The following is a 16,044-nucleotide window of genomic DNA, read 5'->3' as shown; positions in this document are numbered from 1 at the left end:
CCATCTATCTCTGTAACTGTCACTTTGCTGGAGATTGGAGGGAAGTGCCCTCTCAAGATGCAGCGCACTGCGGACCATCGGAGCTTGGAAGGAAAGGCAGCCTTCCCCTGAGTCCGGGGACAGCGCCATGCTGTCCACTGCCGGCTTTTCTACCAAGCGCCCTTTCTTGTTTCAGACAGGTGCCCAGACCCGTGAGTGGAAACAGTATGGAAACTCTTATTTGATCAACTTCACTAATAGTTTTTCAAACAAGAGTTCACATCTTATTTTGGTTATTAAGCACAAAGAAGCAATCCATAGTCCAGGTTGAAAAAAAAAAAAAAAGCAAATACAAAAAACAAAAACAAAAAACCCACACACAAAAAGCAAACTTTCAAGGGTCACTATCACCTCAGAAGCTTCCCCGGATTGCAAGAGGAAGGGGTTTGAAGGCCAAGCTCTCTGGTGAGGTGAAGACTTTGGCACAGCATGCCGCCAGTGGAACGGTGTGGTTAGAGTGGCCAAAACTCCCCTGGGTCCCAGCGAGGTGGCCTCCGTGCTGTGGGCGCTTACCTGGGTACAGCGTGCCTGGAAGGCCCATGCTTTGCAAGTAGTTGTGGCAACGCTCTTTATGTTCCTCTAAAGAGCTTCGCTGCTTATAGCTTCGGCCACAATATCCACATTTGTGAGGTTTACCAACTGCAGAAAACACAATCGAGTTCAAGACCCCAATTAAATGCCGGCCTTATGTGTAAGGGGAATGCATACAATACAGTCATTACCAAAAAGTCAAAAAAACTCTGCTCTTGAGAGCTCGAAGCATCATGGACTCCGGCAGAATTACTACCTTTAAAAATGTTAATGCCCAGGGGTTTCCTTCATCGTACCAAGAACGCCTGTCAATCCTGTTTCATCTTGATTTGTCCACTCTACTGACCACCAAATTCTCCGCTTTAATTGACTGAAATCTGTCTTTTAACTGGAGGGAAACACCCCCGCGGTGTTGTAATGTGGTGGGGGGACAAGTAGACATAGCGGGAGGAAGACGCCGAGTTGGCTGGATAACACAGTCACGTCCACAGGTGGGCCAGGTCTGGCGACCACAGCGAATTCTGTTCCAGGAAACCCAACTGGATAATTTGAGGGCTCTAAGGAATCATAGTAGATCGATCGACTTTAATGAAGTGACCATTTTATTTCCAAAACGTATTTTCTGCTTCTAACTTAGTAAAGTTCTGTTTTTGTCCCAAAGAGCTTTAGGACGGTGTGGTTTCTAGGCCAGCCCCGTCCAACCGAACTTACTGTGACGATGGAACTGTCCTGTGTCTGTGCCATAGTACTGCTCAGTCTGGTGGTCACCGGCCACCTGTGGCTACTGACCATGGGAAGCATGCTGGAGTTACTGAGGACTGCAGTTTTAATTTTGTTTAATTTTAAGTGGTTAAAATTACAATTTAAGGACCACTTATGGCCAGTGGCTACTGTGTTGAACCATGCAGTTCTGTACAATGAGTTTAGTTCTTCCTGAATTTTATCAAGTGGTATTTTAGGAAGACTAACACAGATTCATACCATGCCTAACTTCAAAGACTTTGATAGCATTTTAGGAGATTTTAAGAGATGAAGTGGATAAAATTTCTTCAATTACTCGTATAAAGAATATAAACTTCCATCCTAAGACCAGAACAATCTTCTACTTCCTTCTCATATTGTTAGGTTTTACATTGTTGAAAGTATTATGTGGAATCAATACCATCCAAATAGGAATGTTTGGTAAAATGGTTTAACTAAAGCTCATATTAGTTAAATGTCTTCCTTAGGTGAACAGAAGCTATAGTTTAAGAAGACGAAGACAAAACCCCAAATTTGACTTCTGGAACATTTAATAGAAGAAGAGGTCCTTATCTGTAAAAAGTGTTGTATTCCTAACATGAGGGAAATAACATTGAAATATACAATGTTGCCTAAAATTGCACATTCTATTGAGTACTATCTTTAGAAATTGACAGAATATAGAGAAAGGCTCTCAGTGTCCTTTCCTGGAAAAGCTATAACTTAAGCCAATTCATATATATGGCATGGTCTCAGAATATCCATTTTTCTGATAAAGGATTGGTTTTAACTCTGGAACCTTACTGTCAGCAACAGAACTGAAGTATATCTCAAAGCATAGCCCAATGTTCTGTACCATGTTTCCCCGAAAATACGACCTAGCCGGACCATCAGCTCTAATGCGTCTTTTGGAGCAAAAATTATTATACTACCCTGTATAATATAATGTAATATATACCATGTCTTATAGTAATTTGTGCTCTAAAAGATGCATGAGAGCTGGTAGTGTGGCTAGGTCTTATTTTTGGGGGAACATGGTAGGAAAGACATCTCTAGCTAAGCTCGCAGCTTGCACAGAAAGCAGTGGAGAGGGAAGGGGCTGCCTCCCCTACCCTGCAAGGCCGCCCCACCCCCTCGTTGTCAGTGTGGGTCAGGTTCTCCAGTTGGTCTTTGGTCTTTGGAACCCCCGGCCCTCCCCAGTTGCCAGGGAAAGGTCTGAGGCTGATCATGTTTCTATTGGAACGGGGGGTAGCCATTTCACAACGGAATAGAAGGTGGCCCCATCTGAGTTTGTAGACACAGGCCGAAATCTTAATTTCATGTTAGTGAAATCATCCTGTAGAACTTGAATCATCGTTTCTCTCTAAGAGCTGTGTGTCAGTGGCACCTTCAGATGGCAGAGTTACCAGCAGCCCTGGATCAATGGTGGCGTTCTCACGACAGGATTGTCTCCTTGCTCATCCCCGGGTCCCTAGAGGCATAAGCTGCCCAAACCTACCACTGTCAGAACAGGACACCGTCACACACTGAAGGAAACGAGCATCCATGGAGCCATGCTAAGACAAGACTGCGTTAGATGTCCTGACGTCACAAGAGGAAAGAAAAGGGAGCAGTTTCCCTTTAGGTTTAAGGGATTGATATGCAGGAGAGATGGCTGTTGCACCTCAGAGAATCTAGGCTGAATACCACATGTTGGAAAGCTGAGGATGAGTCTGCTTTCAGCCCACGTAGCACTTCCTGCTTCCTACCATCCCAGGGCAGTGTTACTGCCCTCTGTGCTGCTGTCTGCTTGACGCCTTATAAGTGATGTCTGCGGGGTTTCTTTGTCCCGTCACCTCTTCGGCACTATGCACAGACCGCGTAATCCTCACATCTGAAGACTGCACACCCTGGCTTGTCAGTTAGTTCCCTGCTCACCTTCACGACTACGTGGGACCACACACATGCTCCTCATTACTGTCACATGGAAACATTTAAAAATGCTTACTGTCACACTGTCATCGTCCCACTTTGGGAGAGCCCCCTAGTCTCCATGGCCCCTATAGCAAAGCCCTCCTCAGGCCTCAGCAGGTGCCCGCCTCTGATGGGCAGGTGCTGGCATTGGCCCCACTGTCGGCCCCTGCTGACCTGCCTGCTCATACAAAGTCCTGGGCTTTGTATGGCTCTTCCTTGGACTATTTTAAGACCCTCACTCCAATCATCACGGTTTTCTAACTGAGAGTGTTTTGGGTGCCTCCTCTGCGTTGGCCATCAGGAAGGAGGACAGAATGGACAACGGTGGCCTGACTGAGCCCTAGTGCTGCAGGACCCTTGCCCCTTGCTCCTGGAGGAATGCCTGCAGGTACCACTGCAAGAGAGCGGCCAAGTTTCCCACCATATTTGCTCAAGTGCGTACCACTCCCCTTTCTGGGATTACATACAGACTTGCACATTTGGGGGGCACATCCCTGAATGTAAACATTAGAAACTCACTGTTCAGCCTGGACTCAAGCCCTTCTTCTAGCGGAATCTCTCCTGATGCCTCCCGCCCCAGAGATCAACTCTCTCCTCCCCGTGCTCCACCATCTCCTTGGACGCTGTGTCACAGCTCTTGTAAGACAGTGGTGATTTGCTACTTTGCCCCTATTTCCTCCACTGGAGAATGGGGTCCCTGGGGTGCTCAGTACATGGGTGACAAAGAAAGTGACACAGGAAGAGGATTCTCAAACCCAACGTTAACTACACTCATCACATTTGGGAAAGAGATGGGCTGAGCCCAGGAAAACTTCCCCAAGGACACAGCATCCCTGCTCTGGGGGAGGTACCTCTGTAGGTGCTGCCCTGGAGATGTCTGGCAGGAGCTGGCAGGAAGCCTCTGCCTCTCCCCCAGCGCCCTATTTGGGAGAAGTCCCCGAGACAGGATGGTTTGGATGGGAGCTCCTTGAGGGCAGGTGCGATGGCCCATCTTCTCCTGTCCCCAGAGCTTCCTGCTGTGCGCCATGGCAAACACCCCTGGGGATGGCGTGTGTGCCGTACCCTGCGGGCCCCACCCTTCCTCCTCTGACCTTTAAGATTGTGGGGCTACTTGATCATGAAAAATAGCAAGAAAGATTTCTCAGGAGGTAGAAGATCTAATCCAGTCAAAGGTGGGATGTACTTCACAGGTTGGGAGTGTTTCGAGAACACATCCAGATTATTCAGGATGTGTTTACTCAAATCTGGTCATGGCCCCAAACTGGCTTCTCCAACGGAGGCCTTGACTGGCTCCTGGCGTGAGAGGTATAGTCAGGCCAGTGCGAGCAGCGTGCCCTCTGGTGACAGGTGTCCATCCAATCAGGACAGGTGACTGCAAGCCCTGAATCACCTCACCTACCACCTCTGCAAAGAAACCATCCCAATAATAGCTACAGAAATGTCTGCATAACCCAGCAATGCACGTGACTTAACAGTCACTGTAGAGAAATGGATTGGGGAGCTTTGCGGGTGTTAGCAGGACACCCAGTAAAAGCACTTTTGGAAAAGCCTTCACAAAGACCCACTTACCTGAAAAAAATGGATGAGGCCTCCTTTACCACAGTCTACCTAAGGCAGGACGTCTGTGTACGTGAGATTTCCCCACGCGGAAATCACAGAATATGAGGGTGACACTGATGCCGCCACAGTCATCAGAGTGGCCAGTCCCCGATGGACGGCTGTGCCCTGGGACCGGGCCAGCCAACAAGAAGGGCTCCCTCGCCCACACGCAGTACAGGGTGGCTTCCGAGTCCCCGAGCCCTGGACTGCGCCCAGAGGACCTACCGGAGTGCGTCCTCAGGTGGCCCGTGAGGGCGTCCCTTCGGCGGCAGGCATAGTTGCACAGGTGGCACTTGAAGGGCTTCTCCCCCGAGTGTAACTTGATGTGACGGAGCAGGTTGCCCTTCTGTGTGAAGGAGGCCCCACACTGGCTGCACTGGAAAGGCCGCTCTCCTGGGAGGAAGACAGGGAGCTGGTGAGAGCCGTCCTCCACGGGGACGGGACGGGAGGAGGACGCCGCCCGGCCGGCCGGCCGGCCAGAAAGTTGTTTCCCACGGGCCTGTGGCTTCCACCGCGGCAGGTTTGATAGAACACGAGGCTTTCAGACTGAACCTGCCAGCTCCTTAACGCTTCACTGGTTGGGTCAATTTGATCTGAAAATCTAATTTTTTTCCCCTAAATCAGAATGGCACATCACAATGCAAATTCAAACTCATTTAAATAAAGTGACTGCAACATTTTGTGATGAAGAGCCACTCTTCCTGATGAGCAGTTTTGGAATAAACCAATATCCAATTTTGCGTGTTGTGGCATTTGGTGGGGTTTTTAATGTGGCTTTTTTCAAAGGGTCTTTAAAATATGCCACTGAAGCAGCAAAATAAAAAGGAAACTCATTAAAAATGCATTTCAGGATCACAAGTTCATTTCAGCGTTACATTCTTATATTTAAATGAAAGGCACTTCATTATAACAGTTATAATAACTTCTTTTCATTTACATTTTCCCTGTATTTTCCCTTTCAATTTCTTCTCCATTACCTGTCTGTCCCTACGCAGGCAAATCAGGAAGAGACAGACAGAGAGAGTGTGAGGGGGAGAGAGTGACTAAAATGTGAAGTGAAGAAACTGGAGGAAAGTCCTTATCGCCCACAGAAGTCCCGGGCCCTGGGGAGCAGGACCGCATAGCACAGCTGCCTGCCCGAGGCTCGGGCTCTTGGCTTCCTCACACACCCTAAAGTCTTGCTGCTACACTGGCCTACATGCACACAACACAAGCGATGTTTTCAGTACAAATATTCTCAGAGATGCGATGTAGGTGTTCCTCGGAATCCCCTCCCTGGGGGTGCTACCGGAGAGGTGACCGCAGTGTGTGGCCATGCGCGTGCCTGTGCCCGGGACCCAACACAGGGATGAGCAGGCATCTGTGGACAAGAAATAAGCTACGGCGTCGTCACAGGCCTGGGGATCTAAATGCGTGAACACTCCCTGTAACTGTCACCTAAGATGGATGCATTTGTCATGTGGAAATAAACACTAAAACTCTCTCGACAACAAATGCTTCTTTTTCTTTTTTTTTCTTTTTTAGAAGAGCTCTGTGTGACCCCAGTATCTGTACTTCCTGAAAACACACTTCCCAGGAACAGTTTTTTCTTAGGAAAAAAAGAATGTGTTTACTGTGTATATTTAATAATCTTCCCATTTGAGTAACATGACTTTGGCAGACGAGACAGCACTTAGCACAAGTGATTAGCTGCATATCTGGTACCATTAGAATCTACACAAATCTAAAATTTAAATTGGCAAGGCTATCTGGGCACCTGAATTTCATGATTATCACCATTTCTATTTTTACGTAGGGAGGACTGAGGTGCTACCGTAAAAATGGAAACTAATTTACAATGATATTCTGCTATGGACCAACTGGAAGGGCCCTGATAATAACCAGCATGCATTTGGTATTTTCCCAAATCTTTACCTGGATTGGACTTGGCTGAGCAGAAACACAGTTTAAAGTCATGCAGGTGAGAAGATGATGGTAAAACTAACTAACTATAACTAAACCTCTGAGTTAGAAGCCCATAAGGCTGGCAGCCAGGTAGCCTGAGGAGCGTCTGACAGAGAGAGAGCCTTTAATTATCTGTTAGAAACGCTTCTGGGCCTCCCCCCACACGTGAGTGAATGTGCGTGTTTATCTCCCAAGCAGACGGAAGGACAACGTGAAGTGGGATGGTCCTTGCGTGCCTCCCACTCTGCCAGGCTGGCCCCTCAGCTGGGTGTCCTGCTAGGACAGTTGGGACGGAGGCGTCCTGCCTTGAAAAGACTGAAGAGAAGGAAGCAGGGCCCTGCTGGTAACCGAGGTGTGTGGACGACCCAAAGCGAGCGAGCCCCCCACGCTGGGTGAGGTGCCCCTTCCATGATGAGGTGCCACCTCCTTCTTTCTCCTGAAGTCTGAAGGGAAGGGGAGGTCCAGGCGGGACCCCACGCTTGAGCCAGCGTGTCCGCAGGAGCAGCCAGCGAGCCGAGACAGAGAGGACATTTCTTAAAGCCTTGTCCACCTTCCTCAGAGCAGGACAGCAAGGAAAGAAAGGAGCTGCTTCTTCCAGAGTAAAATCTGTCTTCTAATTTGAGGCTCTTATTGTGTATCCTCCTGCCTGCTGTCTTACTCCTGCTGCAAGCTTTCCTGGAAATCCGTGTGTTGGTGACGGTCTGTGCTGGTGTGAATACGTAACAGGGCCTGGGGACTTGTGAAGTGAAGACAGTGTTCCCTGAAGTGACAGCGCAGAGCTTGGACTCCAGATAGTTCCCTCTGCGGGTGTTAATGGGGCAGGGAGCCAGGGAACACGCCCCGCCATTCGTGCTCAGCTGTGCTCCCCTCCTGCAGGTCGCTAGCGGGCTTACGGTAGCGAAATGAAATCAAGTTTCTCCAAGGTCGTATTTCCTTGTATTTATTTAACTGGGATTCGGAATTTAGTTTTCAATCCCAGTGACTCTAGACTCTGTCATTCCAGGGACTCGATTAGGATGTCTGAGCCCGTTTTAATAACTTCATTGGGCGAAGAAGAAAGTCTTCATGGAGGCTGCATCAGAAAGTTTCTGCAGGCATATCAGAGAGGGTGAGTTTAAACATTGTACCTGAACTGTGGGCGGGGCTGTGATGGGGAAGTGGAAGATGCCTTCCCATTCCATGCTGTGCTTAGGAAGCGTGGTGACTGTGCCTGGTCCCCTCAGATGGGAACAGAGTGGGTGCAGGACTGTAAGACAGCCGTAATCCAGGCGCTTTCCTTGGTCTTTATTGTGAAAAGTCCCATCGTTTGGAATAATGACACTGAGTATTTGCATGGCGGGAACACACTGCACAGCTTGCTTCCATACACTCAGCGCTCTGACTCTCACGCGAACCCTGAGATGCTGGTGGGGAAGGCATTACTCTTATACTTGCCTTAAAAAAAAAGTAAAACTGAATAAACCTAGGGCAGCCAGGGGGTGGTACCGATAAACCATTTAGAGGAGGTAGCCAGTGGCTCCTCACCGAGGGGCTGACATGGGCAGAGGACAGCGTTCTGTGGTGGGAGAGAGCCCAGGAAAGCTGCAGCCCACCAGGGAAGGATCCCGGCGGGCAGGCTCACTGGGTGGTGGGCAGGGGCGTGTCCTGGCTGCCTGGGGGCAGTGAGGTCATACCCGGGCTCCCAAATGACGAGCCCCCCGGAACGGCACAGTTCACGGTCCACTCAACAGCACACCCTGCCATCTGCACCGCGTCCCCAGTGTCCCCTGCATTTTCAGGAACCGCCAGGGATTCGTGTGGTCTCTAAGTTCAAGAGGCACTGCTCTAGAATGTTTTCAACTTGGAGAATTTGGGGTGGCTGTGGTTAGTAAAGTATGCCTTGTCTGACGCCGTCACTCACTTTCCTGGAGAATGGACCCCTCCTCGCATGTCGTTATTCAAACCTCATTTGACCCATGTAATTCTGTATCTACCTGTGACCTTCCACATTTACGCAGGTGGAAACACCTTAAGGAGGCAGCCTACGCGTGCATTGTTTCGGCTTTTTTTTTTCCAATTAAAGTCAGGGCAGGGACCATAAAACTGATAGCAGATATGTCCCTATTTCTAGAATTTCTTGTGCTTGGGCAAAGGCTTCCAAGGACTGGTGTGGACTTGGCACTTAGCTGCTATTTGTGGAGAGAAGTGGGCAGCAAACAGCCGCCGCGTCTGTGCACGTCCACACCTGGCAGCTGTGTTCATTAGACACAATTAGTCTTTTGCTCAGGGAAGGCACTCATTATATTCCGGCAGTTTACATTCATTTGTCAAATACTTATTTAAGAGAATTTTCACTGTGTAACCAGGCTTTCCATGAATTAGCAGGAAAGTAATTCATTTGTGAGGGCTGTTGCTCCAGCGGGAATGTATTCTCACGGTCCCAGTGCATTCTGCTAAATGTCTGTCACGAGCTAACCTACCTCCACCTAACTCTCCACCTCATTACAAATGGGGAGAGCCCCACGACTCTCCTGCATGTGCTACTTACAGCTGGACGTGACGGGTCTATTTCTCTGGATAATTAGAGGATTCAGGACACACCAGGCAAAGCAAATTTTGCTTACTTTTAGAAGTCAAATTTCTATTGAAAATGAATGCTTATTGAAAATAAACATATTTTATGGTTTTCCAGATGTACCACAAATGGAAGATACTGTGTTAGAAACTGCTCTGATTCAAATTTAAAAATTTGAAGAGGTCACCTTGTGTTAGACACTTAGCAGAATACGTTGGGACCATGTGAATACATTCCCGATGGAGAAATAGCCCTCGCACGTAAATTACTTTCCTGCTAATTCATGGAAAGCCCGATTGTGCAGTGAAAATTCTCTTAATTCAAATTTAAAAATTTGAACAAGTGGTACATTTCCTGACAACCAGCTTTGGTGCTCAATGAATTTTCTGAATTCCCTCTTAATTTTTGGTCATCTGAATTTGTGAGACTCAGGGGATGTAATCTGGCTGTGCCTCTGGGGTATGCTTTCCATCTGTTTTGTCTGTTCCTTCTGCGCTGCCAGGTACTGGCTTTCTGGTGACCTACTGATGCCACCCCCCAGGCAGGAATGGCTCAGGGTTTCCATGTTTTATGTTTGAACACTCAATAACTACTAGAACGGGTGATTTTATTGTGGTTTGTCCACCTTTAGGACAGACGAGTAAACTTTCTGTTCAATTCAAGACACCCCATGTATACAGTTCGTCAAAGGTAAAATGTATCCTGTTAATATTGTATTTTGAAGACCCTCTCGTGTCACTAGTGGTGGCTGGACAGTTTGGTGGAAAAGCACGTGACTGGTCAATCGCCAGGACCGGGGACTGGTCACTCCACGGTGGGGGCAGACCTGAGACTCCACCGCCGCCTCCCCAACGTGACAACGCCTTGGGAGCATGGGCATAGCCATCGGACACGAGACTGTCCTTGTTCCTTCATTTTTGGACACAGAATACTATATTGTCTTATACTCCCAAAGCCTTCAACAGACAGGGGTTTCAGGACTAAATTCTTTACCGATTTTGAGATGAAAATTGGCGGCAATGAAACGACCATTTTCCAAGGGTCATAGTTGGAGGGCGGGCCATTGGGAAAACCACGTGAACTCTGTCTGAAAGGCTACACCCCGTCTTGCACTAATATTTAAGAACCAAACCCTGATAGTTGGAATACAGAAAAAAATGCAGTTTTACTCAGGGTTCCTCAGTGGCAAGCCTGAGGCCTACGTTTTGGTGTATAATGTTTTGGTTTTTGGGGGGATCTGTCTTGTTTTCTTAAAGGCTAACAACTTGGCAGGCGCCACCTAACAGCGCAGCGGCTGATATTCAGTGGGCATCACCGCCGGCCCTCGCACACACACAAGAGGCCGCTAACTTTCCCTTTCTGTCTGTTGCTGACTTGTCTGCGGTCGGATGGGTGAGTGTTTAGCAGTCCCGCCCGACGTCGTTTGGAATGAGAACGTGACACCCTGCTGTGGCGTGGAGCCACCGCCCAGCGCCCGTCTTCCTGCAGCACCCTGAGCACGGCAGCCCAGACAGGACGCAGAAGTACCTCCTGCGACTCCCCCAAGCCTTACCAGTGTGGCTTCTCTTGTGGACCATGAGCACATTGGGACCGATGCAAATTATCCCACAGACATCACACTTTAGTTTGCCGTTAGGAAGTCGAATGCCTCCAGCTCCCGACAAAGCTCTGCCGCCTTGGCCACTGTGGGAGCCATTCATTTTCTCTCCCGAGGCACCAAGCACTCGTAAATCCTCGGCACATGTTTCCCCATTCATTTCACAGGCACGCCCATTCTCTTCATCACTCTGAGTCTCTACTTTAACATTACTGGCTGAAAGACACAATACAGGGCGCCACTCAGTGTCATCGCAAAAACAAAACAAAGCAACACAGCAGCAAAAGGATGACCCAACAGGAGCAGAAAGCTCCGAAACAGAGCTTCTTTGCAGCTTCCGCCACATGGACAGCGTCCTGAGTGGTGGACGGATCAGCCCACGGGGCCGAGAGGGCCTGGGACAGCAAACCAAGGCGTTGGGGACCACCGGCCTGCCCTCGCCGCAGGCACGAGTGGCAGTGCCTGAGAATGCATAAGGGACCCATCCCTAAATCCTCACTGTGCAGCAAGGTCCTCTCTCTAAGAAAGCCACGGTCACCAGACCCACAGTGGCAGCCTGGTGTGGCCTCTGGAGTAAGCGGAGGCCCACTACCAGGTGGCACCTCTGCCAGACGAGCCCCTCACAGCAGCAGCTGAGCGCTGTCACATCATCCAACCTCCCAGGGGTCGTGACCTGGCTTGGCGAGAACCCTACTTGGTGGTTATCAAGGCTGAGAAACTCTGCTACTTAGAACGCTGCCTTTCTTCGTGTCGTGTATTCATGAACTCTGGGACCAACCTCAGCAAATGCATGCTCAACTTCTGACCACAGACTCCTGGAAGATTTGTTTGCTTCTTTAGTACATTATCATTCTAACTCCCTTTTATTTCATCATATTAACGAAAGCTGCATCCTAAAATACAGCCACGATTCCATCGATTTGTTACGATGGCTGAAGGGTCGGTTGGGGTCATTGTGAATGGAAGAGACTGAGACCTGCTTTTCAGAGACAGCCCACGTGTGGGGTGAAGGGCTAGTGTCGAGACACAATGGCTGCTGCATCCCCTGCCTTCTCCTTCCCTTTACGTCACATTTAGGGCAATTATTTATATCATTCCCATATTTCTCTTGGTAAACGCAGTGAGGGGCATGTTATGTGCATTCTCCTGAAATACAGACTGGGGGGCGTGGAGGAACCCAAACCTGCCATGACGGGGCTGCCGTTACACTGAAAACCATCGTTTCCATCCGTCTCCACAGGTCGGTGAGAGCACGCAGGAAATTGCCAAGGAAAACACCCTGGGGACAGACCACAGTGACCACCACAACCTGTGACCAGGGCTTTGGGTCGGTGGTCCTCCCCGTGGGGTCCCTGGACCAGCAGCAGCAGCATCTGAGAATTTACTAGAAGAGCAGATTGTCACAAACTCGCAGAGCGGGGCTGGTCCCCGCAGAGGCCTGTGACGTCCACCCGAGTCTGAGAACAACTGTTTATCACGGTCAACTTAACAGCACCTCACCGCGTTGACTTTACCCAACACCTCCCTCTACCTTTGGGAGTCTGGAGCCTGGACTCTGGCATCAGGCTTCTTGGTGTGGCGCCCCAGCTCCACTTTCTCTAAGCTCCGAGACCCCAGGCGAGCCACGGGACTTCTCTGTGACTGGGTGTCCTCATCTGCAAACACGGCTCTGTTGCTACACTGGCCTCCTGGGCGGCGTGAGGTTTTGGTGGCTGAGCCGGTGAGAAGTTAGCTTAGGACAGTGGCTGGGCATGGAGGCTCATTTGCCATAGACCCATTGCACCGAGGGGCCCCACTCATCCCATTAATGTTGCCGGCACTTGAACTCACAACAAGCCTATGAGAGAGGCACTGCTCGTATCCTATTTTACACGTGAAAATGCTCACGCACAGAGAGGGTGAACAACTGGCCGGGGGTCACACAGCTAGCAAGTGGTAGAGCTGGGAGATACTGCAGGCAGCCTGACTGCTATCCAGCCAAGGTTTGCCCATTAAGGCTTTGGAGAGAAGACTTACAGGTAGATAAGAGCATGGAATGAATTAGCTGAGATCCCATCAGGGCCTGGATCACACTAGAGCAGGGGTGTCCAAACTGCGTCCCGCGGGCCAACTGCGGCCCATGATCCATTGTTAATTGGCCCGCAGCAAATTCCAAAAATATATTTAGTTTACTTAAATAAACCAGGTGAGGCAATAGTACTTCACCTCGAGTGAGTGGCCGGCTGTTTGTGTAGTTTACGGCATATGGCCCTTGGTGAAAACCGTTGAAAACAGTTTGGACAGCCCTGCTCTAGAGTATTCTGAAGACCCACTGATCAGGAGTCTCAGAAGGGGCTTCCTACTGGATCCTGACACCAGAGGCTCAGCAGTGCCCTGTGTCCCAGCGGCCTCCTGGCCTCTCCCAGCCACCAGGGAGAGTCTTCCAGGCACAGGAGCGGGGAGACCAGACGGGCAGGGAGGCGGGCAAGCGGCCCGCAGAGGCTTTCCCACCTGCGCTCTGTGGGCTCCATCTCTCGGGGCCGAGCAGCTGTCTCTTCAGGGGGAAGCAGACTCATTCCCCAGGGCCCACTGCCCACCCGTGTCTGCACCGGAAACATGCCCATCCAGCTTCCAAGGCCTCTGAACTCCTTCACCAGGGCTGTTTCTAGTTGTCATCTTGTAGCCTCAGCGCACAGTGGGGCAAATGACTGGGTGCGACAAGTTCTCCAACACCGAAGCTGACACCCAGGCCAAGGGCGTCTGGCGCTGGAAGGAGACCACATGGAGGGACAGCGTCGGCGTCACCCCTTGGCTGGCCCTCCACTCGGCTCGATGTCATAAATTTAGAGGCCAGAAGTGAAAAGAATAGACTCCTGCTTTCCCAAAGACACACAGCAGTAGTAGATGGTGTGTGGCGGTTGCCCAGAACGCCCACTTGTTCTGCGTCAGGAAAGCCTGGTGTTTTGCGACCCCATGGTGCTCTGTGGCTCGTGGGGATGGCTGGCGATGGTGTGGGGAGCGGAAGAGCAGGGCTGCACGAGGGTGACGTCTGGGTTTCTGAGCCCAGGAGCACATGCTCCCCTATGGCAGGCTGCTTGCAGAGGGGGTGACACTGTCAGGAGGGAAGGATGACGGCGTGATGGGAAAGCAAGGGTGATATCTCCTTAATGCCACAGAGGTCCTCAAGCCAGAAGACGTGACACCCGTCCCCACCTTGACTAGTGGTTCATGAAGGAGGGACTTGATCATGATTATGTCATGGGATATTTTCTCTGAGAACTGTCATGGGACCAAAAAACCTGGAGGCTACTCAGGCCCGAGAGCATCTGACAAATTACCCTGAGACCACGGAGGAACCCCAGGTACAATGTTAGGTAGATATGTTCAGCACCAGAAGAGGCAAAGCTCAAAGAAGGAAATTCAGGACCCTGTGCTATTCTAGGTTTCTCAAAAAACGCAGACAAAACCCCCAGTCAGTGCGGCTAAATCAAGGAACCAGAGATAACGGGAACTGGACAGAGCTTCCACATAAGCAAATGCCACACACATTTCGAAACAGGAGTCAGACAGCAGAGGCCCAGCATTTTAGAGCTGGAAGCTTGCTAGCACTCTGGGCACAAATTCTGGGCCTTCTGATGACAGGGAAGTCTGTGGGGACTGAGGGTGGGAAAGGATGACTTCTGGGGCAAAGGGGTCTGGTGAGAAGAAATGGGCCAGCGTGTCAGATGCAAGCATGAGCGAATGTCCCTAAATGTAGAGGGAAGATTCTCGTGTCTGAGGACGGGTGCAAATGGGGTGCTGGCTGCATGGCAGAGTGAGAGGTTTCTGCCCCCCGAGGAGGGTCTGTGAAAACAGGTCTGCCATTGGGCTGGGAGGAGAATACGGGCAACATGCTTCTTATTTTTGTAGATGACAGAAATCAGGGCATAAAACTACCTTAATGGCAAACAGAGTGGATCTCAGAAGTTGAAATCTAATAGATGTAAATGTAAGGTCCACTTAAGTTAAAATGCACATTTAAGAACCACAAGCTTGGGATGGAAGCGGGGGTTACAGGCTTGGCTTCATTATGTACGTGAGAAAAGGCTTCGGGGTTTTAGCTGATGGCAAGGCCGATTAGCAACGAGGCTGGGAAAAAGATCATCCAAGATGCAGTCTTGAGGTTCTGCGTTAATCTAAATCTGAGTCCCTTGCCCTGGTCAGGCTGGCCACCTCCTGGAAAGGGCCAAGCAGAGCCTGGCGTGGTCAGATGGAAGGAAGTCAGTGGGGGACGGAAACCAGTTCCTGTGGGGACATCAGTGGGAAGTTGTCGGTCCCCCTAATTGAATGTTCTGTACTCGGGTGCAGCCCGTAGGTGTTTTCTGTATGGAAAGCTGAGCAGGGCTCGTGCTGACCGCCTGCCTGCACTCTGCTCTGAATTCATACACCGCTCCGTCTGAGCCATTTCCCTGGGCCTGGAGCTGCTTTGCTAAGATACTGTTTCTGTGAATGTGACACTGTCCCTGAATAGAGGGACTGTACTTATAAATACTGTGTAACTCCGCCCCCCACCCTGGAAACATGGCGCTCTCAGTAAGGTGCTGGCCCGACCTGAGGAAATATAGACCTTTACCCTGGGACCAGGGCCGAGACCTACCCTGCAGCCTTTCTATTGACGGGGCCCGATTTTACTATTTAATAGGTGTGGCTTTACGAGTGGATGTTTTCAACCCTGGTTCAAAGCTGCTTGCCTTCCCAGAGGCTATGAAACATCTGGAAAAATGACAGTATCATTGTTCCGTATTTTAGAGGCCTACGTTGTTAGTAACACAGCAGTCCTAAGAGCGACCCGCACGCCCCTGAATGTAAGTGGACTCTAGCACGTAGACAGGTTAGCCCCGGAGAAGCCAGGGGACCCAGGGCCGGGGGTGAGGCCTGAGGCGGCCCCGAGCTGTACGCTGTCAGGACGGAGGCAAGCTTCTGGGTGCACAGCTGCCGCGCACGGCAGCCCCACCGTCCAAGGGCGTGACGCTGCCTCTTCATTTTCGTTTCTTTTGGGGCTGTGTCTTTATATTTACTGGTCAGGTAAATGTTTGTACTCAGGCTGCATTTTTCCATTGAAAACACA

The 16,044-nt window shown here is 50.2% G+C and overlaps 1 protein-coding gene across 5 annotated transcripts in view; it reads right to left on the bottom strand.

Moving 5' to 3' along the window:
- The window catches only part of IKZF1 (IKAROS family zinc finger 1), an 88,564-nt gene that overhangs the window by 14,802 nt on the left and 57,718 nt on the right, over window positions 1-16,044 (bottom strand). For 2 of the 5 annotated variants that reach the window (XM_081080266.1, XM_081080267.1), the window contains exons 4-6: window positions 10,914-11,174; window positions 5,089-5,256; window positions 553-678 (exon numbers count right to left, since the gene is read on the bottom strand). In XM_081080266.1, the coding sequence (XP_080936392.1) occupies window positions 553-678; window positions 5,089-5,256; window positions 10,914-11,174 (555 nt within the window). The remainder of the gene's footprint in view (window positions 1-552; window positions 679-5,088; window positions 5,257-10,913; window positions 11,175-16,044) is intronic. The other 3 variants (XM_081080269.1, XM_081080268.1, XM_081080270.1) reach the window with 2 other exon arrangements.

Source organism: Rhinolophus hipposideros (assembly GCF_964194185.1).
Source record: "Rhinolophus hipposideros genome assembly, chromosome: 18".
NCBI classification, from domain to species: domain Eukaryota; kingdom Metazoa; phylum Chordata; class Mammalia; order Chiroptera; family Rhinolophidae; genus Rhinolophus; species Rhinolophus hipposideros.
Note: the sequence above shows the minus strand (reverse complement) of the source record. Positions and strands in the feature narration are given on the sequence as shown.